We start from the raw sequence: 26,959 nt of genomic DNA, 5'->3' as shown, positions 1-26,959 counted from the left end.
GAAAAGCACGTTCCATGTGGGGAGGTGGGTGACAATCTATCCTTTGGAAGAAACTCTTCTTCCTCTTAGGTTAATTAGGTTCTTTCATGTCAAAACTGGAGCCCTGGTGGCACAGTGGTTAAGAGTTCTGCTAATCTAAAGGTCAGCAGTTCAAATCCACCAGCCGCTACTTGGAAACCCTATGGGGCAATTCTCCTCTGTCCTGTGGGTCGCCATGAGTCAGAATCGACTCGACAGCAGTGGGTTTGAGTTTACTTTGCAGAAGTTGGTTGCATCTAACTTTATTGTTGACGACATCTTGTCAAATTAACTCTTCCCTCCTTCCTCCAGAATATCTTCTAGATCAGGGGTTGGCAAACTGTGGCCCGTGGATTAAATCTGGTCCACTACTTCAATTTTCGGAAATAAAGTTTTATTGGAATGTAGCCAAGCTCATCTGTTTACACATTGTTTGTGGCTGGTTTCTGTGCTACAATGGCAGAGTTGAATACATGCAACAGAGCTCATATGGCTTGCAAAGCCTGAAGTGTTCATTCTCTGGCCCTTTACAGAAAGTTCTCTGACCCCTGATTTGTATTATCTCAGTTTATCCTGGTATTAATTGACAGCATCAGAACAAAACATAGCTGAGGCACCCCTGCTGGCAAATTAATAGCCTCCGAACAAACACTTCCTTCTCCAAGCTTACCTTAAATTCATTTCGAGCCTCAGAACTAAATATAGTAGATGCTGTGTATCTGAGGACCTTTTGAAAATCTTCCCACTGACCTGAGATTCAGTGCTATGCTTGCTGCCTTTATAGAGAGTTAAATCAAGAGTGCCCATTTGGAAGAAATGCCTCCGTTCTTCATAAGCTGTAATTGAAGATATAATTCACTCTGTCCCTCAGTCTTTATTCAAAGCCTCTGACATGAAAATTTTGCTCGAATTTAATTTTAGGATAAAGCTGATCCCTGAATTGACTTTAGAGGCTTTCCCAGTTCACAACAATCGTAACTTATATGTTTCTGTCTTGCCACAGGTGACAGAAAATCCAGAGCCAATTTCAGAGATGAGCTTAATAGTAGTCTCAGAGAGGGTACCAGGGCTGGGACTGGGGTGAGGCCAGAGAGGGGGGTTCTGGTCAATCCTTATACGTGGTTTTTGCTTTTTATTTTTTAACCATGCAAACTGCTTGAGGTCCTCTCTGCAATAGATGGAGGTTCAGATCTCAAAAATCAAACTTGTGGGTATTTCAGTGACCCGGCACTGCCATCTGTCCCCCGTGGGCCCAAATGTCAGGCAGGAGGGAAGCGTGGGGCCAGGTGTCAGCTCCCAGCTGGGGTCAGCATGGGCAGTGGGATTAGGGAGGATTATTCCCGTTCTCTTCCTTTGAGCTCAGCTTTTCATCTTGGGGAAGAGGAAAGGAGCTTGGAGGTAGCTGGATTTATTTGGCTCCAACAGGCTGTGTACAAAGGGTACCAGGACAGACAGTGCCTAGAGGCTGTTACTTGGAAATGAGAGGAAATTAAAGGGAGCAAAAAGGCCCTGCTTGGCTCAAACAGTTAAGTGCTCAACTACTAGCTGAAAGGTTAGCTGTTCAAACCCACCCAGAGGCACCTTGGAAGATAGGCCTGGTGGTCTACTTCCAAAAGGTCACAGCCCTGAAAACCCTATGGAGCACAGTTCTGCTGTGCACACATGGGATCAGAATTGACTCACAGCAAGGAACGACAACAAAGGTACCAGGACGCTGGTGAAGGTCATCGCTAGCTGGGCGTGAGGGAGAGAGGAGAGCGGGCTGAACTGGGGACTGCACTACCCCTCATATGGTTAGTTCCCAGGAGAAAGGGAAAGGGAGAGAGAGAAGGAGAAAGACAGATTAACTGGAAATTAAGTGAGTGTCTTAGTCATCTAGCGCTGCAGTAACAGAAATACTGGCAGTGGATGGCGTTTAACAAAGAGAAGTTTATTTTCTCACAGTGCAGTAGGCTAGAAGTCCGAATTCAGGGCGCTGGCTCCAGGCGAAGACTTTCTCTGTCGGCTCTGGAGGAAGGTCCTTGTTATCAGTCTTCCCTTTGTCTGGGAGCATCTCAGTGCAGGAACCTCAGTTCCAAAGGACGTGCTCTGTTCCTGGTGCTGCTTTGAGGTGGTGTGAGGTCCCATGTCTCTCCTCTCAGTTCTCTCGTTTATATCTCAGGAGGGATTGGCTTTGACTTAAGACACTGTCTGATCTTGTAGATCTCATCCGTATAACTGCTGCTGATCCGTCTTATGAACATTGCAGTGATAGGATTTACAACACATAGGAAAATCTCATCAAGTGACAAAATGGTGGGCAGTCACACAATACTGGGAATCATGGCATAACCAAGTTGACACATATTTTGGGGGGGATACAATTCAATCCATGACAATGAGATTTCTCTTAGTCAACCAGGAACCGAAGCCAAGCATCTCTTTTCTTTGTAAATTGAGGCCTGTGCAAACACCATAGGCTTCTGGTCCCCAATTTTAATGAGAATAAGAGTATGAGGAGATGAACTGGATGTAGTGAATTCAAATGTTCTGGGATATGGAGGAAGCCCTGGTGGCACAGTGGTTAAGAGCTTGGCTGTTAACCAGGAGGTCAGCAGTTCGAATCCACCAGTCGCTCCTCGGAAACCCTATTGGGCAGTTCTACGCTGTTATATATATAGGGTCACTATGAGTTGGAATCAACTCGACGGCAATGGATTTCTTTGTTATTTGGGGGGTGGATTTGGGGGAAGACCCGGTGGCGCAGCGATTAAGCCCTTGGCTGCTCACCAAAAGGCCAGCGGTTTGAAAGGTGTGGCAACCTGCTCCCATGAAGATTTACAGCCTTGGAAACCTTGTAGGGCAGCTCTACTCTGTCCTATAGGGTTGCTGTTGGAATTGACTCGATGGCAGTGGGTGTTTTTGGTTTTGGGATTTGGGAAATAAATTATGCTACAAATAATAAGTGACTGGTCATAGATTCAGCCTTGACATTTCTGTTCTGTATTTCAAATCGACAGCTAAAGATACGACCACCACCGGCAGCAAGCAGATTTTGGTTCTAGTTTGCACTTTGCCACTTCCTACTCCTTCCCTTGTGTCTGCCCAGCTCCCCATGCCCACGTGGCCCCCTAGCTTTCCCTCCCATCCCTATCAGACCTTCCAGGGGTAAATGGCTCTCAGAGAGATGTGCATTTCAGTAGGGACCAAACCATTAGAGGAAAGGAAGAGGGAATGCAGGCGGCTTGGAAGAGACCAGGAACCAGTGTTTATGTAGCACATTCTGAGAGGTAGTTGGTTTTAAACACCTGTTAAATCAGTTTGTTTTCACAGCCCCTTAGAGGCATAATTATGGCCTTTACTTTATGCATAAGGTAATAAGCTTTCAGATTTCCTCTAACCAGCCCAGGTTCTCACAGAGCGTAAGGAATAGAGTCAGGATTCAAACTTACGTCTCTTTGACTCCAAAAGCATAGACCTGTCTTATACATAATGATACTACTAGGATTTCGTGCGTCAGTAGACACATAAGGGGAGAGGGTTCATTTTGGATCTGTTCCCCTAAACTAGGAGTCCCTGGGCAGTGCAGACAGTTAATGTGCTTGGCCGTTGTCTTAGTTATCTAGTGCTGCTATAACAGAAATACCACAAGTGGATGGCTTGAACAAACAGAATTTTATTCTCTCACAGTCTAGGAGGCTAGAAGTCCAAATTCTGGGCACCAGCTCCAGGGGAATGCTTTCTCTCTCTGTTGGCTCTGGGGGAAGGGCCTTGTCATCAGTCTTCCCTGGTCTAGGAGCTTCTCAGAACAGGGGCCTAGGGTCCAAAGGACCCACTCGTCTCCCGGCGCTTCTTTCTTGGTGGTATGAGATCCCTCTCCTCTCTGCTTGCTTCTCTCTTTTATATGCCAAAAGAGATTGATTCAAGATACCACCTAATTCTATAGATTGAGTCCTGCCTCATTGACATAACTACCTCTAATCCTGCCTTGTTAACATCGTAGAGGTTAGGATTTACAACACATGGGATAATCACATCAGATCACAAAATGGAGGACAACTGCACAATCCTGGGAATCATGGCCTAGCGAAGTTGACACACATTTTGGGGGGACACAGTCCAATCCATAACAGCTGTTAAGTGAAGGGTTGGAGTTTTGAGTCCACTGAGAGGTACCTTGGAAGAAAAGCCTTGTGATCTACTCCTGAAAAATCAGCCATTGAAAATCTTATAGAGCACGGTTCCACTCTGGCACACATGGGGTCGCCATGCGTCATAATCGCCTTGATGGCAACTGGTTGTTTCCCCTAAAATAAAATTATGTATGTAGTCGCCTTTCCTATCTAGCTAAATGCAATCGTAGATTGTAAGCTGCTCCATAAAACTGTAAATTCCTTGAGAATGGGTTTATAGCTAATCACTTTGTATCTGAAGTTTCTGGCTTATAGTAGTAATAATACCAAACACTCACTGATCGCTTATTACATGCCAGGCACTATTTTAACTATATTACACGTACATTCGTTTATTCCTTACAGTAACACTATGAGGTAGATTCCTATGACTGTTCCCATTTTGTAGTTGGGGAGACTGACATACTTTGAGGTGAAGTAACTTGCCAATATTCACTCCCAAGTAATGGCAGAGCTGGGATTTGAATCCCATTATTCTGGGCCTAGAGTCCTGACTCTGTTCTAAATAGATGCTGAATTAAAACTTGTGGTTGAATAAATACATTGTCTGTTTGTATAAGGCCTAGAGAATTAGGTATCTGTTGATTTTACTGAAGAGGTCAGTTATGTGTGACATTAACTGCTTGGTCAGTATTTTTGAATGAATAAGTTAATATCTCATGTTCTTCTTTCCTGAGCACCCCCTTCCTGGAGAAGCAAGCCTGATGTGAGGAGAAGGGGCAGGGGGTTGTCACACAGTGATTGGGGATGAAGGCCAATACCCCATGTTGACAATGCTGTACATTCAGGGGGAATGAAACCCCTCATTGCATTCCTTAGGACAGACGATTTACAGCAGCAACTGTCACACATACATGGGGGGTTGCAAATCGTGGGTATGATTAGGACACCTTTTTTGCAATAAACTCTTGTCCAGAGTATTGAGCCCAAATCTATTTAAGTTTATGTATTTGTATGCACAAGGCCGCTGAGTGGTGCACACAGTTTGTACTCTGTGGCTAACGGGAAAGTTGATGATTCAAATTCAGCCAGGGGTACCACAGGAGAAAGTCCTGGCAATCTACTTAAGATTACAGCCATTGAAAACCCTATGGAGCACAGTTCTACTCTGCAACACGCGTGGTTGCCATGAGTCTGAACCATCTCCACAGTGTGTAACGAATCTGTGATGGCATCTCATTGAGCTTTTAGTTCGCATGCATTTATCTGATGACTAGTGATGTTAGGAGCCCCGGTAGCACAGTGCTTAAGAGCTTGGCTGCTAACCAAAAGGTCGGCAGTTCAAATCTACCAGCTGCTTCTTGGAAACCTCTCTGAGTTCTACTCTCTCCTATAGGTTCACTATGAGTCAGAATCGACCTGATGGCAACAGGTTTGGTTTTTAGGTTTTTAATGATGTTAAATATGTTTTCATGTGTTTATTGACCATTCATATATATTCTTCTGGAAACCCTGGTGGCGTAGTGGTTAAGTGCTACGGCTGCTGACCAAAGGGTCAGCAGTTCAAATCCTGCAGGCGCTCCTTGGAAACTCTATGGGGCAGTTCTACTCTGTTCTATAGGGTCGCTATGAGTCAGAATCGACTTAATGGCACTGGGTTTATGTATTCTTATGTGTAGGCCTTGTCAAGTCTTTTGTTAATTTTTAGTTGGTTGCTTGCATTTTTTATTATTGAGTTGTAAGAGTTCTTTATATATTCTGGATTCAAATCCTTTGTCAGATACATGTATTGTAAATATTTTCTCTCAATCCGTGGCTTATCTTTTAATTTTTTTACTTGTCCTTTACGAGACTTTTAAAATCTTAATGATATTTGATTTATCAGTCTTTTTTTAAATAGTACCTTTTATGTCCTGTCTTGGAAATACACGTCTACCCCAACATCCTAAAAATACTCTTAAGTTTCTTTTTAGCAATTTTAGGTTTAGCTTTTATATTTAAGCCTTTGGTCCCAAACCAATTTTGTAAGGTAAGAGTCAGGATTCATTTCTTTCCCTTTACAGATATCCGTTTTTTTCCAGTACCCTATGTTGAGAACAGTTTCCTTTTCTCATGGAATTTCACTGGGGCTTTGGTTGTAAATCGATTGACTATATGTGTATGTGTGTGTGTGTGGGTGTATGCGTGTATGTATGTGTGCATGCCTGTGTGTGTGTGTGTATGTATGTGTGTATTTTTTTTTCTGGACTCCATTTTGTCTCATTAATCAACTTGTTTTTATGTAGGCCAGAACACACTGTTTTAACAAACTGTAACCTTATAGTTTTTATGGTAAGGTAGGAGTTATATTTCATCAATTTTTCACACCTATTAAAATGGTCATATAATTTTTCTCCTTTAATTTGTAATGTGATGAATGACATTAATTAATTTCTGTTTGTTAAACCAACCAATCTTGTGTTCCCAGAATAAATTCCACTTGGTCATGAGGTATTAACCTTTTTATATCCTACTTACTCATTTTGCTAGTTTTTTTTTTTTTTTAAGATTTGCTGTGTCTATGTTGATGAGGTATATTGCTTTGTGATTTTTTTTTTCTTTTTAATAATGTCTTTTTTTTTTTCCTTAGGTTTGCATGTCGTAGTTATGAGGGCATCAAAAAACAAGCTAGCAAGTGTTTCTTCTTTCTGTATTCTCTGAGTTTGTGTAAGATTGGTATTATTTTCTTCTTTAATGTTTGTGGAATCCTCCTGTGGAAACCATCTGGACCTGAAATTTTCTTTACAGGATTACTTTTAATTGAAGCTTCAATTTCTTTAACAGATATATGGCTGTTTAGATGGTCTATTTCTTCTTGTATCAGCTTGAGGACATTGTATTTTTCAAGGAATTTGTCCATTTCATTAAGTTGTCAAATTTGTAGATGAAATATTATTCATAATATTCCCTCTTTATTCTCCTAATGTTTGTAGGACCTGTGGTATGTCCATTAATTCCAGACACTATAAGTGTTAAAAAGTTAGTCTCTCATCAGTTGTCTCTTATAGACACTTAGTTTTTTTCAGGTAAGGAACAGGCTATTTTCCTCTCTTCCAGATATTTGTCATGTTATTTCCTAAACCTAAAACAATTCCCCTCATCCCAACCCTTCTCTGCTTTCACCTGGTTCTCTGCTACTCAACCATTAGAATTCAGCATTAACGTCAATTCCACAGTGAAGCCTTTTCCGTGTACACATCACACCACCTTCTGCTTCAGATACGTATCTCCCAGCCATATACGTGCACAGTTCCATACATATACAGGTAGCTTCTTAAGCTTTTCCTTTGTAGCATTTTACCCACATTATTAATTAATTGCAGTTATGATGGAACCTTTGTATTGCTTCACTCTCCTACTAGACTGTAAACTCCATGAAGGCCAGACTTTGTGTTATTTCTGTTCATCACTGTAATACCCAGTACCCAGCACAATGCTTGGCACATGAGAGATGCTTGATACACGATGGTTTGGTGACTGAACTAATCTGCATAGAGAAGACAGAAGCTCTTTTCTCTGAAAATACCATCTAGTAATCCTAGCTTTGTTAGAAGGCCACATGAGGGCTGGAAAAAGAGGTGAAAGCCAGATTATGGGGAGCCTTGACTAACAGCTTAAGGAATTTAGTTATTTCTCTGTTTGTATAATTTATATTTTCTTTGTCTTGTCCCTGCTATATTTTTATTTATGCTCAGTGCCCTGGGGATGGAGACCAAAGAGGGGCTTGGGGCTGGGAACCTAAGGAGATGCTCACCACCTGAGAACTACAGGACAGGGGCACATATGGGGAGGGAACGCTAACAAGAGCATGTCCTCCAGAAAGCCCACAGTCCCGCCTCTACCTCATCCTACATGTAGGATTAACAGAAGATTTGTCTATTTGGGTTATGTTGGCGGTGGGAGGTAGGACAGGAAGAGTGGGATTGTTTGGTTTTTTCTTTGGTGGGTCCTCACATCCTATAAGGGAGGGCTCCCTAGGAGTCCTCGGTCATCAGGCAGGATCACTGAAACAAAGGAAATGGCTCAGTGGGCCCCCAAACTGCAGCCCCCCCACACCATTTTCTGTACCCTTTGATTTGAGGGGTCATAATCTTCTCTGCTTGCATCCCCCTAAACCATGTACAAAGAAGCTTACATGGTCATTTCCAGAATGAAGCCGATAGATAAGCTTGTAGGACATAACGGATCAGAGTGGTTCCCCCTCCCCTCCCACCCGCCTTTCTGACGTGGTTATAAGCATCTGATGCCCGGAGTGTGCGGGGGCTTCTTGCAAGTGGGGCTGGCACGTGAAGAGGAGACATAGATGCCGCACTGTGCTGGACACGAGGACCTGTTTACAGCACGGGTCAGAGGAACACGGACTTCTCCAGGTCCTTCCAGAGTGCAAGCTTGTACAGGGAGTGAGCTGAAGGGAGCATAAAGCCCAGCCCATCTCTCTGCCTCCACCATGATCCCCAGTAAGATTCTGGCATACTACCACCCACCCAGCAGCACTGGCACAGAGGTGTACAGATCCACCTGGCGCCGCAAAAAGTCCCTGGGAGATTTGTTCCACAATGGCTACCGTGTGAAGTCGGGGCCGCACGCCCCCGAGAAGGAAGAACCGCAGAGCTTCTGGCAGTCATTGGTGTCTTGTGGCAGAGTTTGCGCCTCTTGGGGTAAGGTCCTTCTCAACCACAGCTTTTCTTAACCCAAAAGTATTCTGTATTCTTGGAGGCTACCCAGGAAAGAAATGTCGTCCCTACAGACTGGATTTAGAGACCTGTCCACTGGAGTGGGGATATCCTTCTACTCCCCCTTCCCTGGCATACCCCCCAAACTAGATGTGATCAGCGAGGCCAAAGTTTTGTCCTTCCTTTTGAGATGAATTTAACTGGGCTCTAGAGCTCCTAAATGTTATTGCGCTGTTACGGAAGATATTTCAGAAATGCTGGGGAAAGCCTGGCGAATGACTGGAATAGCCTCCTATTTATGAAGTGGCAATCATTTCCAATGAGTCAGCGTTCTCAGAAGAGGCACTGGACCTGTGGCCAGTATTTTTCACCCCCAGGGGCAACCGTGCCACTTCAATTTGCTTTCTCCCATCCTTCCATCCGGCTATGGGAATTGCTTACCTTGGGTGGTACGTCATGATGGTCAGGAAAGTCCTCTGGGCAGGTTTTCTTGTCCCAGCCACTTTCTGAAAGGAATTTGGTTTTATTGGGACATCCATAATGCATTGGAGTTTCAAATAAATGGCTTAAATTTACATTTCTGAACCTAAAACCACCCATCTTATGGAGAGATATCTTTTAGTCCCGGAAAGGTCAGCTGTACCAGGAGCCTCTTTAGAATGAAGTATAGTCCCTTTGAAGCCCAGCATGGAATTCTGACATGAATAGGATACAACCAGAAGTACCTCTGCGTTATGTAATTAAAACCACACCAAACACATTGCCGTCAAGTCAATTCCAGCTCATAGCAACCCTATAGGACAGAGTAGAACTGCCCCATAGGGTTTCCAAGGCCGTAATCTTTGCAGACGTGGACTGTCACATCTTTCTCCTACAGAGCTGCTGGTAGGTTTGAACCACCTGCATTTGGTTAGCAGCCAAGCGCTTAGCCATTGTATCACCAGGACTCCTTATTTTAAAATTATGTGTCGCAAGATTCCAGTTAGTAAACAAGTTAAGGGTGAATCGTAGTCAGTCCTTTTCACTGGAGCTGGCATAAAAGGCTTCTTTAGGCGGAGACATCTGCACGGACTCTATTTGGAACCTAAGTATTCACGCCATTGTGAATGTGACCTAGAGTCTGCTGGCCAGATCGCTGCAGTCCCTCCCCTTCACCCCAGACAGAGCTTCTTTGTGCTTCCCAACATCCCACGGAAGCAAGGGCCAGTGTTAAGCAGTTAGAGGAAGGAGCATGGAAGATGGGGCTATTAAGCTAAGAGAAGATGGTCTGTTGCCTCAGTAAGAGTTTAGTAAGTGAATAAAATCACAGGTTTAATATAATGTCTAATATCTTTCTCATTTTCCTCTGAAGCAATCTGTCATAAGTTTGTTTATTCATTTTCAAATATATGAGTGCTTACTGTGCACCGGTCATCACTGTCCTAGAAGACGATGGATCTTGGTGAGTAGGTGAGTGAGGTACCTGCTCCCATGGAGCCGCTATTCTGCTGAGGAAGACAGGCAAGAAACACAACACCTAAACAAGCAAGTAAGATACCTTTGTTGTTGTTGCTGCTGCTGTTAGTTGGTTTCGAGTTGATTCCAGCTCGTGGTGACCCCATGTGCAGCAGAACAAAATGTTGCCAGGTCCTGCACCATCGCCACAATTGTTAGTATGCTCGAGTCCATTGTTGTGGATATTGTGTATTTGGAGTGCCTTTCAACCTACTGGGCTTGTCTTCCAACACTATATCAGACAGCGTTCTTTTGCTATCTGTAAGGTTTCCATTGGCCGATTTTTGGAAGTAGATCGTCAGGCCTTTCATCCTAGTCTGTATTACTCTGGAAGTGCCACTGATACCTGCCCACCATGGGTGACCCTACTGGTGTTTGGAATACTGACGGCATAGCTTCTAACATCATAGCAACACGCAAGCCACCACAGTAGGACAAACTGATAGATGGGTGGTGGAAGATAATTTTGATAGTGATAAATACTATAAAGAAGGAACAAGGTCATGTCTGGGGAGACTACTTCAGGTCAGTTGGCCAGAGAAGACCTCTGTGAGGCAATGTTAACTGAGCTGAAAGCAGAATGATGAGAAGGAGCCAACCATGCAGTGATCTGGGGAAAGAACGTTCCAGGAAGAAGGAACAGAAGGGAAGGGCCTGAGTAGAGAATGAATCGGGGAATGTTCGAGGAGCAGGGATGCAAGTGTGGGGGGCATGAGGATAGGGACAATGGTATGCAATGAACAGAGACCAGAACATTGTAAAGCCTTCCAGAGCGAGGTTAAAAAAAACCCTTTGCCATTGTAAAACTGCCCCATAGCATTTCTAAGGAGCACCTGGTCGATTCAAATTCCTGACCTTTTAGTTAGCAGCCATAGCTCTTAACCACTATGCCATCAGGGTTTCCGGAACAAAGGAACTTGAATTTTATCTTTAGTGAGATAGAACCTTTTGGATCCATGTGATCTGTTTGATGTTTTAAAAGATTATTCTGGCTGCTTTTTGGAAAATGGGCACTGGGGCCTGGTGGGTCCGGAGGCTAAAAGTGGAAATAGGAAGAACAGTTTGGGGGTTCTTGTTCAAGCTAGAGGCAGTGATGCCTTGCACCATGGTTCTGGCAATGGAGAGGGAAAGGATGAGTTATTTTACATATATTTAAGAGATAAAATCAGTAATACTTGATTGTTTAAAGGAAAATATTTCTCTTCCATCTGGCTCCCCTATTCAAATAGAAGTCCCTTGAGGCAGTAGCTTTATCATTGTTCTTGACTCAAGAGTCTAGAACAGTAAGTGACTGGTGCAGAGGAGGCACTCAGTGCACATGTACAGAATTTATGAATGAATGAGTGAGTGAATGAATAGGCTACAATCCTGGTTTGACTATAAACTGATGTTTACTGTCTGTCAGAATAGGAAGCAGGACTGGGATAAGGTGAAGAAACAAACAGCCTGAACAGTTACCAAGGGAAAAGATGGCTAAAGGTCAAACAAGCCGAGAACTGTTTATAAAACAGAAGTTCCAACTGGAGGAATAAAAAGCCCAGGGGTATTTGAGAACAAGAAAGACAGTTCTCTCCCTCTAGTCAGGGAAGAGAGGCTCAGGGCACTGCCACAGGGTGAGACGCATGTGGTCCCAGCTGTGACGGAGGTGGAGCCCAGTGATGGCAGCAGGGTGCAGGAGGACACCCTGAAGGAGCTGCCACATGCTGTGTGATCCCCCTTTCCCTGATAACTCTTGTCCTTGCTCTGGTCTCCTGAGCTACAGCCCGGTGACGATTGTCTTGTCAGACACCACAAAAAAAATAACTGCTTTTTAGGGTTTACATGGGGGTGGAGGGATTGGACATTGCAGAGGCTTATTGGAAACTTTCAGCTTTTGGGATTTAAAGATTAAGGATTTAAAGGGATGGAAAGCAGCAAAATCGGGTTACCCTGGCTGGCTTTCCACCACTGTCTGTGACGGGTTTGCTTTTGCATTTTCTCAATCTGGTGGTCTGCTGGGAACTTGCTTGTATGTATCTCAAGAGACCTCTCTGGGGATAATGGTAAATGGCACACCTTGTTTACGCCTCAATTTCTATCCATGCAGCAATTTTTCTTTCATCCGGGAAAGGCATATGAAATTCCCGAACCTGTCTAGCTGAATATGGCTGAAAATCCATGCAGTTGCTCTTAGGAGACCCTAACCTGGTTGTTCATGTCCTGGGCACCAAGTTTGGCCTTCTGAAGGGACCGCAGTGGCTGTCCCTCTTCACCCCTCGCCCTTTGCCTCAAGATACTAAGTCTTGACATGAGCCCAGGACTCAGAGCCAGATGGCCTGACTTGCCACTGTATAATAACAACAAAAATTATGAAATTAGGAATAAAAATAGAAATTTCAATATAAGTATTATAGAACACTTGGAAAATGCTATAGAACATTTGGAAAAAACCAGAGAAAATGAAATAAATCCAAAATCTCACTTACCTAATATAACCACTGTCATAATTTTATGCTTTTTCTTCTAGTTTCTATTTTTCATATAATTTTTATAGTTTTATCATAAAGAACGTAATATAAGTACTTTGCTTGCTGTTACATGATTTTTTGAGCTTCTGTAATATCCCATGAAGAAGTTGGACTATAGTAAGAAGACATATTTTTAGATATTAGACTACACTTTTTTCTTGTTTAATGAATAATTTTTCAGTGAACACCTTTGTTCCTATAGCAGTCTTCTGTGTTTTGTTTTATTTTCTTAGGCTATATTCCCCAGAAATGGAATTAGTGTGATTCGTAATGCTGAATTATTTTCTGAAAAAGTTGTATCAGTGTATAATTCCACTGTGAAATTATGATTCATTGTAGCACCATCTCTACTGAGTGAAATTCAGATACATTGCTGGTTAAGTAGTGCTGTAGTGAACAAAACCACTCAGTCCCTGAAATAAGCTTAGGAGGATTTATTCAGTAAAAATAAAAAATAAAATAACATTCGAATGTAGAGAGACACCAGTTTACTTAAGTGAGAAACTGATGACTCCAGCAGGAATACTTCTAATACGAACAGATACAGTGCGAGGAACAAATTATAATACAATCATTTGATTGGTTTAGTCTTTGGTTGCAGTCACAAGAACAATGGGTTATGAGGTGGGAAATGGGTCTCTATTGCATAATTGGGTACAGAGGCTTACAGTGATTGATTTCAAGGACTCATTACAGAGGTTTTCAATCATAACCACATGTCCTTCAGACAGGGTCATAAAAACATCAGTGGTTGATGTTAAGCAGCTCTAACCAGATGTCTCAGAGATTTGTGATAACCATTCACTACCAGTACCTCATTTCCCAGAAAGAGCTTGTTAAAATAAAACCCTTTTAAGTTGGGAAACTTATGGTAAGGCCAGCTCCAGGACCTTTTTAATTACATCTTTGGCATATATATTCCTCGGCCCACTTTACGCAAAAAGACACTAGTGTCAAGATTCCCTTCCTTAAAGTGCATTTGTTTTACATCCTGGCTTGACCCTAGAGAGAAACACTCCTTCAGTTCCCATGGCCACTAGCAGTTGAGGAGCCAGATATCAGGTGCCTGTGAAAATTAACCCTGCTGAAGGCAGCTGGGCAAATAGAGACCTGGGCAGGCATGTGAAAAGAAAAAAAAAAAAAAAAAGACCAGTTTAGTTCAGCAAAAACTGAGTTTAATTCATTTAGTCTTGGCCAAAAAAGCCTTCATGAACTTCTCCTTTACAGCAGTATAGAGTGCTTAGTGTATTTTTGTTTAATTTGCATTTTTTTTCATTTCAACCAAGTGCAGTCATTTCTAATGGTTGGTTACTAAGTTATATTTCCTATTTCAGGATGTGCCTGTTCATGACTTTTGCCTACTTATCAACCAGTGATGTATTTTAGATACAGTTGACATTACAAATAATTTATCCTTTTTGTATTTGATTCAGTTATTTTTAGTGGGGTTTTCTTCATTATTATTTTTTAACATGTAGAATTTTGATATGTTATAGTGTCTGATCTAATATTTTTTAAAGTTTATGATTCCTTTCACATCTGAGTTTTGAAATTCTTACTGGTCAGAGGGCTAGCAAGCATATAATTGTACTTTCTTTACTTTTTCTATGTATGACTTAATTTTTTTTAATATCTAACCTTCATCTCAAATTTATTTTGATTATGGTATGAGGTGACTTCTTAAAGCAGTCCCCCATTGTTAACCAGTTATTCCCTCACTATTGGATTAAGTTTGTTTCATTCTTGATTTGTGATGACTTATTATGTATTAAAATCTTCTTTATATAATAGAGTATGTTTCTCTACTATTCATTTTGGCGATCCTTTTCTATTTTCTTATTCTAACGTTTTGTGGTAAATACAGCTTATATGATTTCTGCATTGTGGCCTAATGTGTGGTTGTTTTCTGTGACTATTCAGTGGTGATTATTAAAGAGTATGTCCTTAGCTTACTGAGTAATATGTTTGTGTGTCTATCTCTCCATCCATTCAGACAAATATAGATACAAACATCCCCAGTGAATTAAATGCTATGCAAATATCCCATATTTGTGCTTGTTTTTTGCCTAAATAATATAGTATCTTAGTTAACCAGTGGTGCCAAAACAGAAATACCAGCAGTGGGTGGCTTTAATGAACAGAAATGAGTTTCTCATAGTTCTGGAGACTAAAAGTCCAAATCAGGGTCTCAGCTGCATTGATTCCTCCCATGAGTCTCTCTCCTAGTCTCTGGTGTCTTCTGATAATCCATGGAGTTCCTTGCTTGTAGACAGTCCACACACGTCCTCTGTCTTCCCCTGTGCCTGTGTCTTCGTGTCTATTCTGCTCTCCTTATAACTCAGAGGTAATTAGGTTTAGGTACCACTCTACACTGGTATGACCTCAATTAATTGGTTACATTACATCAGATTGCAGATTGGAAGGTTATTACATTACTTTATGGATGGTGATCCCATTCTATTCCATTCCATTCCAGAAAGTAACCTGTACCCAAGGTCAGCTTATTTAATCACATGCAACTACTCTGTGACAGCAACTAGACTAATGTTTAGCCAAACCATTGAGAACCCTAGCCTAGCCAAGCTGACACATAAAATTAACCATCACAGTATACACCTTGTCAACTTGGCACCCATACACGTCTCCTTAAGCCATACATAATCTCCAAATAAGGACAATAACAAAGTCATACATGATTCAGCTAACATGGGTACAACCCAAAACCCACTCTTCTTTCCAGAGAGGATAGGAAGTAAATAATCTTATGTATTATGATAAGTAATGGGATAAGAGAAGGAAGAAAACAAAGATATTTGTAAGACACACACACATACCCCACCGGCATATTCATAACAAAACAAGGAAGAAATACTTGTAACAGTTATAGTTTCTGCAACTGGTCACATGGTTGTCGTCGGTATTTATAACTACCTTCTTCCACTACCCATTCCAGCATCAACTTTAGGTACAGAGTCTCATCATCAAATCATTTCAGTCAATTGTGGGTGAGACTCTAAGTATGTTTCATCCTGGGGCAAAATTTCTCTCCACCTGTGGAAAGGCGAAACCAAGAATACAACTTGTCTGCTTCCAAAGTACAGTGATGGAACAGGCACAAGATAAACAATCCCATTCCAAATGGGATTTTGAATTCAAAATTCAGCAGGGCAAATCCCAGTAGCTCTCGTGGCTTGAAAATAATCCTCTGTTCTCCAGGCACATCTTGGCAATGGCCCCATCGTCTGGACTCTGGGCATTGGCTCATATATACTTCGGTTGGATTTTGAGAGGAGGCAGAGATACACCATTGTGTTCAATATGCTGTGTTTAACCATTAATACTCTGGATTATTATTTTAATCTGTTGATGAACTATATATACATATATATTAGCATTTTATGTAGAATTTTGGCATTTCTGATCTTAGATATTAGTTTGTTGTTGTTAGGTGCTGTCAAGCTGATTTTTGACTCATAGTAAACCCATGTGACAGGGTAGAATTGCCCCATAGGGTTTTCTAGGCTGCAGTCTTTACAGAAGCGGATTGCCAGGGTTTTCTCCTGTTGAGCCACTGGGTAGATTCAAACCACCAACCTTGTGGGTAGCAGCCAAGCACTTAACTGTTGCACCACCAGGGCTCCTTACGATTAGAGTGTTTTAATTTTGTGCTCTGAGAGTCCGTTTTTGGTGCCAGGTTTTTGTTTATTTTATAAAGTAAATTTAGTAGCTTTCCATCTTTTTTGTATCACGGGATACTTTAGAACTTTAATAAAAAGTAAAGTTTTTAAAGAATTTAGCAACAAATTATATGGGTGCAGAACTTTTGAGGGGAAGCTATTAAATAAATGTTTCAATTTATGTCTCAACTTTTGTTCTATAATGGTTTTCTTTTTTGTTTGTTTCAACTTTCAAAGTTTATATGTTTCAGAAAATCATCCTTTTCACTGAGGTATTCACAGTTTATATTAGTATATAATTTTGCATGAGTTTTTGGTATTTTTTTGTTGGATGAGCTAGGACTTTATTTTACTTTGTATACTTGTTTGTTTTATTATTGTTATAGTTGCCTCATAAAATGATGTGAGTTTTTAAAATTAGTTTTAATCTGTTTTAAGATTACTTGTAATTGGTTATCTCATTAATTTCCTCAGTTATAAATACAATACTGGAAGCCATCTTTCTCCTGGTTTTGTTAAGACTACTTTTTCCGTGAAATCTTAAGCTGAATGCACTATTTTATAAATAGTCTCTTATAATGTTATTGATTTCTGGATTTCTTCTAATGTCTAGTTAGCTAGGATGTTTTTAAAAATTAATGCTAAATAGATAGGCAGTGCATTAAAAACCATCTGGGGAACTTATAAAAATCCACGTGTCCAGTCTGTTTCCTTGACCAACTACATCAGAATCCCTGGCCATGGGAAGCAGGCACCAGTGCTGTTTAAAAACCCCCAGTGATTGCAGTGGCAGCAAAGTCTGGGAACCGGGGCCTACAGCCTTTCTCTGTGAGGCCTTCTGACCAACAGCTTGGTCAACATCTGAGAGTTTGTTTGAAATGTAGACTTTCAGACCCAACTGAGTCAGAATCTCAACATTAACAATGCATCCCATTTCATTTTTGATGACTTCTAATTTTCTTAGATTCACCCTTATTACATTCCATTTTTAATGGATGTTTTCAGCTATTTCTTCTCATTCTGAGTTGTGCAACAGCAGCAAATGAAGGTCTCAGAAGGTTCACTCCAACCACGTCATTAAGGTCGACTCTAATCTGAGGAGGCAGCTCTTCCCCACTCATCTTTTGAATGCCTTCCAACCTGAGGGGCTCATCTTCCCGTACTATATCAGGCAATATTCTGCTGTTATTCATTAGGTTTTTACTGGCCAGTTTTTTCCGAAGAAGACCACCAGGTCCTTCTTCCTAGTCTGTCTTAGTCTGGAAGCTCCTCTGAAACCTGTCCACCATGGGTAACCCTGGTGATGTTTGAAATACCAGTGGCAAAGCTTCCGGATCACAACAATACTCAAGACACTGCGGTATGACAAACCAACAGACACTTGGTGCTTAAAAATATTAGATAATCGGTAATAATAGATTTACACCATTGTCAATAATTTTAAATGACACCAATAATTTTAAATAACACTATATACAAAATACATGCGTGTGTGTATGTATCTTTGTCTTTCTGGGCTTTCTGTTCCATCTTGCTCGCTTTTCTGTGGTCATGTACCAATCCTATGCTACTTTAATTATGATAGTTTCTTATGATGAAAGTGTTATTTACTGAGTACCTCCCATGTGTCGACATTTATTGTCAGAATATTTAATCTTGTGGTATACAAACCTTCAAAAAAAAAAAAAGCCCAGGACAATGGGTTGGAGAGAGATGCTGATGAGGAGTGAGCTACTTGTATCAGGTGGACACTTGAGACTATGTTGGCAACTCCTGTCTGGAGGGGAGATGGGAAGGTAGAGGGGGTTAGAAACTGGCAAAACGGTCACGAAAGGAGAGACTGGAAAGAGGGAGCAGGCTGATTCATTAGGGGGAGAGTAAATGGGAGTATGGAGTAAGGTGTATATAAGTTTATATGTGAGAGACTGACTTGATTTGTAAACCTTCACTTAAAGCACGATAAAAAAAAAAAAAAAAAAGGTGCCATAGTGTCAAAGATCCCTAGCTGGGCGCAAACGGCTTACCCGTGACTTCTAACTTAAAGGTTGGCAGCTTGAACCCACTGAAGGCATGGTGATCTGCTTCCATTAAGATTACAGTTAAGAAAATCCCATAGAGCAATTTTACTGTATAACACATGGGGTTGTGAGATGAAATCAACTTGACAGCAAAGAGGTTGGTTTGGTTTGGTTTTAACACAGTGCCAAGCCTAAAGTAAACACTGAAATTACTAAATGAATGAAAGAATGAAATAAAATCGTTATGATTCAAAATACTCAAAAAAACAAAAACAAAAACCCATTGCCATCGAGTTGATTTTGACTCATAGTGACTCAATAGTATAGAGCAGAACTGCCCCATGGGGTTTCCAAGGAGTGGCTGGCGAATTTGAACTGCTGACTTTTTTGGTTAGCAGCTGTAGCACACCATACGTAGCTCTTAACCGCTGCACTACAGAAACCTTCAAGATAGGTTTTCACACTCATTGTAAAGCAAAGAAAACTAAGTCGTAGGGAAGTTAAGCATTTTGCCTCAAATCACCCCAAATTGGAAGCAAAGTCTGCTTGACAACAATGTCTCTACTCTTTCTTCTCCACACACTGTAAACTTCAGTTTTCTGATTTTTAAAAATTACGTCTGTATGTACTTTTTGTAAAATACAAAGGAATTACATGGGGCATGATTGAATATACATATGTGGGGATGGTGGAATAGTGATCAAATGAGACCTACTGTCTTCCTAGGTGGGAAGACCTAAAATTTTTGCCGTCTTGATAATGCAGAGTTTGTAGTTTTCTTTCATCTCCATTCTGTACCTTTCTTCTTAGACTTCATCAAAGATTTTACGTTTTTTCTTTGCCTTACAAGTAGCGTTCTTCGTTGTAATTTTTCACCATCTGTTGCTGACATATAGGGAAGGTATTGATTTTTTAATATTTATTTTATAATTGAACAACTTGCTGTACCTTCCTATCAACTGGAAATTCTACCATTTCGCTCCCCCATCTCCCCTGCTCCCCCCATCAGAAGCCCTTATCCTTATTTGTCTGCTCCATCTCCCTAGTCCTACCTCATTTCCTTGTGTCATTACACTGATGAGAACAAACACTGTGGGCGTGGATATTGTTTTCTGACCCAACGTTAATTAGCATGCCTCTAATGATTCAGTTAAATATATTGCCATCTCTTGGTTTGAAATAGGTTTTTAAAAATCATATTAAGGATATAGCTTTATAATATACGAGGTACTAAGATTATTTTAAGAGGAACGAATGTTGGCATTTAGCTAACTTGATCTTAAGGATTTTCTCATTTGATATATCTTTTGGCACAATTAGGTGGTAGATTTATTTCCTGATATTTAGCCATTCTTGTGTTTCTGCAATGAATTTTGTTTTCTCATATTTCAGGCTGGGTGCTCTAAAAATAGGGAGCCCTGGGTGGTGCAAATGGTTCACGTGCCTGGCTGGTAACCCAAAAGATTGGCCACTCGAGTCCACCCGGAAGTATCTTGGAGGAAAGGCCTGGCAATCTACTTCCTAAAAAATCAGCCATTGAAAATCCTATGGAGCACAGCTCTCCTCTTACACAGATAGGGTTGTCACGAGTCAGTATCGACTCAACAGCGACTGGTAACTCTAAAACCAGAGGCTGAGATTTGCATGTAGGAAGTTTGTTGGAGAGTGCTCTCGGGAACAGCACCTGTGAGGGAATAAAAGCATCAGGACTAAGCAGAGTGTGAGCTCAGGCCATGGTGCAGCTGGCCCCCCAGGGCAGCTCTTCCACTAGGATGGTGCTTCAGAGTTGTCTCAAACTCAGCAGGCCTTTGGGTGCCACATCAGCCAGTCTTCTGAGGGCTGCTTCAGGGAGCGGGTGCAGTCCTCCTTGAGGCAGCTTCCTGGAGAAGAAGGCAATTCCCGTAATGCAACAGCTGTGAGCCCTCAGCAAAGCAGAATGGGGCAGCCTGAAGACAGGATCTGGGCGGCATCCTGCTGTATCCGCCACCTGTCATGTGAATTATTCTTTTAATGTAGTCCCAGGTTTGATAATGCTACTGGTTTATTTAGGATTATTGTAGTTAATTCATTATTGGAATGAGCCTGTCTTTTTGTGTGTGTGTGTATGTGAGGTCATGCCAGCTTTTTAAACTAATTCAGAACACAGAAAAAGAGAAGTCAGTTTTTATTACTTGAGAATTGAGAAGTTCTCTATTTCTTGATAGTTTAAAGAAACTCACTCGTAAAACCATCTGTACCTGGAATTTCTTTTTTTGGGGGGGGGGTGTTATTCATATTTTGGATACATTCAGGGTTTCTTATTCTCGGCTCTGTTCTAGACATTTTGTATTTCCCAAGCAAAATCATTTTATTTCAGAAAGTTTAAATTATATTAGAATAAATAATAATAATATAGTATTATAAGGCAGAGACGACAAACGCTGTCTCTTAGGCATTTCCCTTCCCACCGCTCCCTTTTCTTGGCCTCCTATGTGTAACCCGAGGTTGCTGTCTGTTCTCCTCTGGGCCCTGCCTGCGTGTAGCAGGAGTGACCACTGGCTAAGGCTGAGTCCTGGTGAGGCTATGTTACATTTCCTAAAAGTGCCAGCTTTGCCCTCAGCCAGGAGAGTTCTTGGAGCTCGTGGCTTTTCTCAGAATTCTGAATGCTGACGATCTAGCCTTTAACTGTCTTCCTCCATCTCAAGGGCCTGATTCACTTGTTCAATTTGATGGTGTTTCCTGAGTACACAACCTTATGTCAGGCATGTTTAAAAAAAAAAAAAAATTTTTGCTGTCGAGTTGATTCTGACTCACAGTGACCTTATAGGTCAGAGTAGAACTGCCCCTTAGGGTTTCCAAGGAGCAGCTGGTGGATTCGAATTGTTAGCCTTTTGGTTAGCAGCCGAGCTCTTAACCAGCAGGTACTAGAAATACAACCAGGAACAAAACAGACATCAGTGCCTCCTCCCCTCATGCAGCTGACATTGTAGATAACCTGTTGCTGTCGAGTTGATTCTGACTCATAGCGACCCTACAGGACAGAGTAGAACTGCCCCATAGGGTTTCCAAGGAGCGCCTGGTGGATTTGAACTGCCATAGCTCTTAACCACTATGCCAACAGTGTTTCCAACATTGTAGATAAAAAAAAAAAAAAAAAAATTGTAGCTAAGGAGACAAAAATTAAATAACATAAACAAGTACAGTACTAGTGCTTTATGTTAAAGAGGAAAGCCAGGTCAAGGGAATACAGAGATCCAGAGGTGGTATAGGGGAGTTGCAGTTTTAGATAGGGTGGCCAGGGAAGGCCTCGCTGGGAAAATGACATTTGAATGAATACCTGATGGAGATGAGGGAGCGAACCATGAAGATGTCTTGGGGAAGAGTGGCCCAGGCAGAGGGAATAGTGTGTGCAAAGGCCCTGAGGCAGGGGTATGCCTGCATATTCCAGGAGACCTGAAGAGGACAGTGAGATGGGGGGAAAGTAGGAGAAGGGGAAGGAGGTGGAACTAAGATCCAAAAGGAAATGGGGGGAGGGTGGGAGGGCAGGTGGTATGGAGTTGCTTTAGGTCTTTGAAGGACTTGGACCTTCATGAGCAGGTGGTATGGAGTTGCTTTAGGTCTATGAAGGACTTTGACCTTTATGAGCAGGTGGTATAGAGTTGCTTTAGGTCTTTGAAGGACTTGGACCTTCATGAGCAGGTGGTATGGAGTTGCTTTAGGTCTTTGAAGGACTTGGACCTTCATGAGAAGGGGAGCATCCTGATCCGTTTTACCTCTTAACAGGCTCATTCTGGCTACCATGTTGAGAATAGACCCTTAGGGGTCAAGGGCAGAAAGCCATTAGGAAGCTGTTGTTGTGAACTCAGACATTTCTCCAGACAGCCTGGCTTGACCTAAGGTTAACATTGAGGGTGATGTTTTTAATCCATCGAGAACTTCTTCTACTTGCTTGTGTTAATGGTGGTGCAGTGGTTTAGAGCTCGGCTGCTAACCAAAAGTTTGGCAGTTCAAATCCACCAGCTACTCTTTGGAAACCCTATAGGGCAGTTCTACTCTGTCTCTATGAGTCGGAATGGACTCAATGGCAATGGATTTGGTTTTTTGTTAATAAAATCCAGTGCCATGAAGATGGCCAGTACAAGACAATCATAAACCCCATCGTTGTTCACCCCGCAGAATGGTGTTCCTACATCATCCTGGGTTACCTTTGTGGGGAGTAATCCCTCTTTGACCTCCATGCTGGGGAAAACGGCCATCTTGAGAACCAGCTTCTATTTTATACACAGTTAATCTTATGGTGTTTCCCTGCTGGCTTTTGTGGAGAAGGGGCTCAGAGGTATATATCTGCAATGGTTTGCTATCTTTATTTTTTCCTACCCTTATTTTCATACACCTCGATTTTTATCTTTTAGAAAAGATTTTAATCTGTTATATTTTTGTGAGTCGCTTGAAAATGTAGCAAGCTATAAATAAATAATCCTACAGGAGGCATCATTTAAAAATAAAGAAATCCAGTTCTAAGTTTTGGTCATTTGCATCCTCTTTTTGTTTCCCTGAATGAGAAAAATATCTCTGCACACATGGGATCGTCAGGATTAAACCACCTGGTGACTAATACGTTACTAGTGTATCTTTATACCCTTGAGCGGTTTCAGTGCTAACTGCCAGTCTTTTTCCAACTCCCATTTCTCAATTCAGTGTAAATCTGTGAGTTATGCTCATAGGCGTATACAACATGGTGCCCACGTGAGCTCAGCAGTCTAGGTTGGGCTGGGTGCTTAGGACTAGTGGCAGAGTGTGTTAAAAATATACTTCCCAATCCACCGCCCTTTCCTCTCCCCTGGGTTATGATTTAGCAGGTCTAGAGAACACCTTTGAAATTTTTTTGCACAGATTGAGCAAGTGACATATTTTCTGAGACCTCAGATATTTGAATATTACATATATATATATGGAGGCCTGGTGGCTCAGTGGTTAAAAGTTTAGCTTCTAGACGAAAGGTCGGCAGTTCCTATCCACCAGCGCTCCTTGGAAACTCTATGGGGCAGTTCTACTCTGTTCTGTAGGGTTGCTATGAGTCAGAATTGACTCGACGGCAAAGGGTTTGGTTTTTTGGTTTATATATATAAACATATATGTATATATATTTTTTGGTTTATACATATAAACACATAAAATCAAACCAAGTCCAAACCTGTTGCCGTCAAGTCGATTCCAACTCATAGTGACCCTATAGGACAGAGTAGAACTGTCCCATACTGTTTGCGAGAAGTGGCTGGTAGATTCAAACTGCCGACCACTTAACCACTGGCGCTTTCAGGGACATATCTATATATACATATCTCTATCTGTATATCTGTATCTATATATATACACACCTCTCTCTCTGTATATATACATACGTCTCTCTCTCTCTCTCTCTCCAACCTGTTGCCATCGACCCTGTAGGACAGTGGTGTAGAACTGCTCCACAGGGTTTCCAAGGTTGTAATCTTTACAACAGCACCACGTCTTTCTTCTGTCGAGTGGCTGGGGGCTCGAACCACCAACCTTTCAGTTAGCAGCCGAGCTTTAACCTCTGCACCACCAAGGCTCTTTATATTTTAATTGAGCAGCATTCAGAATTTTAAGACCGGAGATTTTTGTTATCTTTACTGTTGAATAACCACTTAGCTGGGTATAAAAATCTTGGGTCTCGAAATTCTGAGAGTTGTGCAATTATTGTTCAACATATTGTAATAGAGAGCAAGGTGATGTTAGTTGCATTATCCACAACTACCCTCCTGCCCCACCACCACTGCTTTTATGATGTCAATAGATTTAATACTTGAAATTTGAAAAGAAAAAAAAAAAAAGCTGATACTTATTGGTATTGATCTTTAAGAGTTGGTCATTAATTTTACCTTTTAATCTCAAGTCATCTTTTCATATCTAGAAAGTTCTATTATGCTCTGGCCATTGCCTACGATCCACGTGCTCTTTTTACTTCTCTTTGGAACACGTTTTATTCACAAGTTGGAGCTCTGTGATCTCCATTCGATTTCTAGCTTCTTCAGTTCCATCTTTTTTCTCCCTTTTCCTTGTTTGCTTTCTGAGATTACTTCTCAATTTTGTGCACTGTGTCACATCACAGTTTTCAGCAGTGTTAAGCCAGCCTTCCATCAGTGTGGGTAGGACTGTTTTTAGCTCCTGAGCTTTTTCATTTCACCGGCATCCCCTTCTCAGCTCTGCATTTTCTTTGCTTAACCTACTCGTAGCTCACGGGCTGCTCTGAGCCACCACAACTCCTGGCATTTTTCAGAGACAAAATCCACCCAGACAACTAGGTAACTTAGAAGTCTTTAAATCAGAGACTGATAAGCGAGAGCCCTCAATAAGCTGGGCTGTCCTCACCAGACCTTCCCCTAAAACGGCCCCAACAAAAACAGGCCACCTTTAATTAGAGGCTCAGTTTACCAACTTGAGATGAAACCAGCCCAGAATCAGAATGAGAGAACACACCCAAATGACCGGATGGATGGGCTGTCTTCTACAAAAACTTCCACGGCCCTTCTACCCCGCTGCTATGAATCCACCAGCGAGGTGCAAACATTAACGCCTTGCATTGAAAGTGATGTGTCTCTGTTTTCGTTTTCTTTCCAGGTTTGAGATTTTTAAGAGCTCTCAGACTGATACAGTTTTCAGAAATCTTGCAGTTTCTGAATATCCTGAAAACAAGGTAAGATTGCCCTTTCTCGTTATGTTCCCTCATTCCAGTCCCCAGTGCCAGGTGTTAAATACCAGGTGTGTTTGCTTTCATCACGATAAAATTAAGAGTTTTGCTGTTTGCAGAAATAGTCATTAGAGATAGAGATTAGGAAATGGCAGAGTTGGGTTTGGGGCTGCTGTCGTCTGCAGGGCCATGGGAACTGCGGGGCAAAGAGAGAGAACCAGCTGTGCATGTGGGAGGTAGGGCCAGTTTTGGGGGGAAGCCTGGCTGTCATCTGCGTACCATGCAGGTTGCTCAGCGTTCAGCCGTGGCATGCACATGGCCACTACCTAGCGGTTGAGGGATAGATTTGCTCATTGATTGGGAAGTCCTTGCTGCCAGATTCTAAATCGCCCCTTTATTACATCACTAAATGAGAAATTGAACCTGGCCATAAAAGCAATAGAAGCACGCTCTTTGCCAGGCAATCACAAACCTCATACGGCAAACAGAAAATCATTTCATTTCAAAGTACATTTCAGATGTTCATTTTATATCCAGTGTAGTCCCTGGGGCTTGCTCTGCGAATTGCCTTTTGGGGAAAACCTAAAAACCTCCCACCGCAGACACCATGATGGCTTCTGTTAACTGCGTTATGACTTGGAAAACACAAGTGTTCCAGGAGGCAAAATCCCCCAGAGGGTCCCTTTCCTGATGACCTGCTGGCTCACAGGGCTGGCCTGAAACCAGGACGGTTGTGATGAATAAACTAATAAAGACCTTAGATGTACTCTAATGGAGAATAAGTACAGCTCATAAATTTCTAGGAAATTACACTTGAGAAGCTCACTTCTAATGTTCCCTTTCCTCTCGTGTTGGCTTTAACGTGGTCGATGAATGCCTAAAGATAAAACACCTCTGTATTTTATTATTTACAATTAACATACCTGTGTTTCTGAGGACTTGGATTCAGCGCTCTTTTCCCAGTAACGGGAGCTGGGCTTCAGCTTCCGGAATCCGACACATCCAGCCAATGCAACCAACTGTTGGCTTTCCTCTTGGGTGTTGTCTGTGTATTTTTTGTTTTGTTTAATTCCAAATTGGTTTCCCCTCCCCAGCTCTGCGTCTATGTGAATATGAAGTAAATTCACTTCCTATTAGCCAAGTTAAAAAGAGCATCTGATGCCATCTAAGCCTTTTATTTTGTGTCCAACCACCCTTCCCATTTCATTAACCCAAGGGCAGAATTGATTGGTCCTCTTTTTAATAGTCTGTAATATTGGCGCAGTGGTTGAGAGCTACAGTGAGCTATGGCTGCTAACCAAAAGGCCGGCAGTTCAGATCTACCAGCCGCTCCTTGGATATTCTATGGGGCAGTTCTACTCTATCCTATAGGGTCACTCTGAGTTGGAATCGACTCGATGGCAATGGTTTTTTTTGATTTTTTAATATTATTAGTATATATTGTGTTCTATGCACTGGACTCATATTACTCTTAAAATTTAAAATACCAACAAAGCCAGCAATAACATATTATTGTCTTATATTCGCTCCACTAAACCGTATTTTTTAATGTAGAATTGGTCAGGACTCAGTGCCAAGCCCAGAGCCTTGTTCTTAAGAGACACTTATTTATTTCTATATGGTATCATGCCTCTCCCTATTTCGTGTTTACCTCATAAATTAGAGGGATTTTTATTCTCTGACACCAGCATTTTAAGAAGGTGCTGTTACTCTGAGGAATGGTATGGAGA

At 41.7% G+C, this 26,959-nt stretch overlaps 1 protein-coding gene across 9 annotated transcripts in view; it reads left to right on the top strand.

The window, feature by feature from the left end:
- Positions 1–26,959, top strand: part of KCNMA1 (potassium calcium-activated channel subfamily M alpha 1) — a 917,661-nt gene that overhangs the window by 557,077 nt on the left and 333,625 nt on the right. For all 9 annotated transcript variants that reach the window (XM_023547132.2, XM_010589260.2, XM_010589253.2 and 6 more), the window contains one exon: positions 25,160–25,235. In XM_023547132.2, coding sequence (XP_023402900.1) covers positions 25,160–25,235 — 76 coding nt within the window. The remainder of the gene's footprint in view (positions 1–25,159; positions 25,236–26,959) is intronic.

The sequence above is a fragment of the Loxodonta africana genome, chromosome 16, assembly GCF_030014295.1.
Source record: "Loxodonta africana isolate mLoxAfr1 chromosome 16, mLoxAfr1.hap2, whole genome shotgun sequence".
NCBI lineage: Eukaryota > Metazoa > Chordata > Mammalia > Proboscidea > Elephantidae > Loxodonta > Loxodonta africana.
Note: the sequence above shows the minus strand (reverse complement) of the source record. Positions and strands in the feature narration are given on the sequence as shown.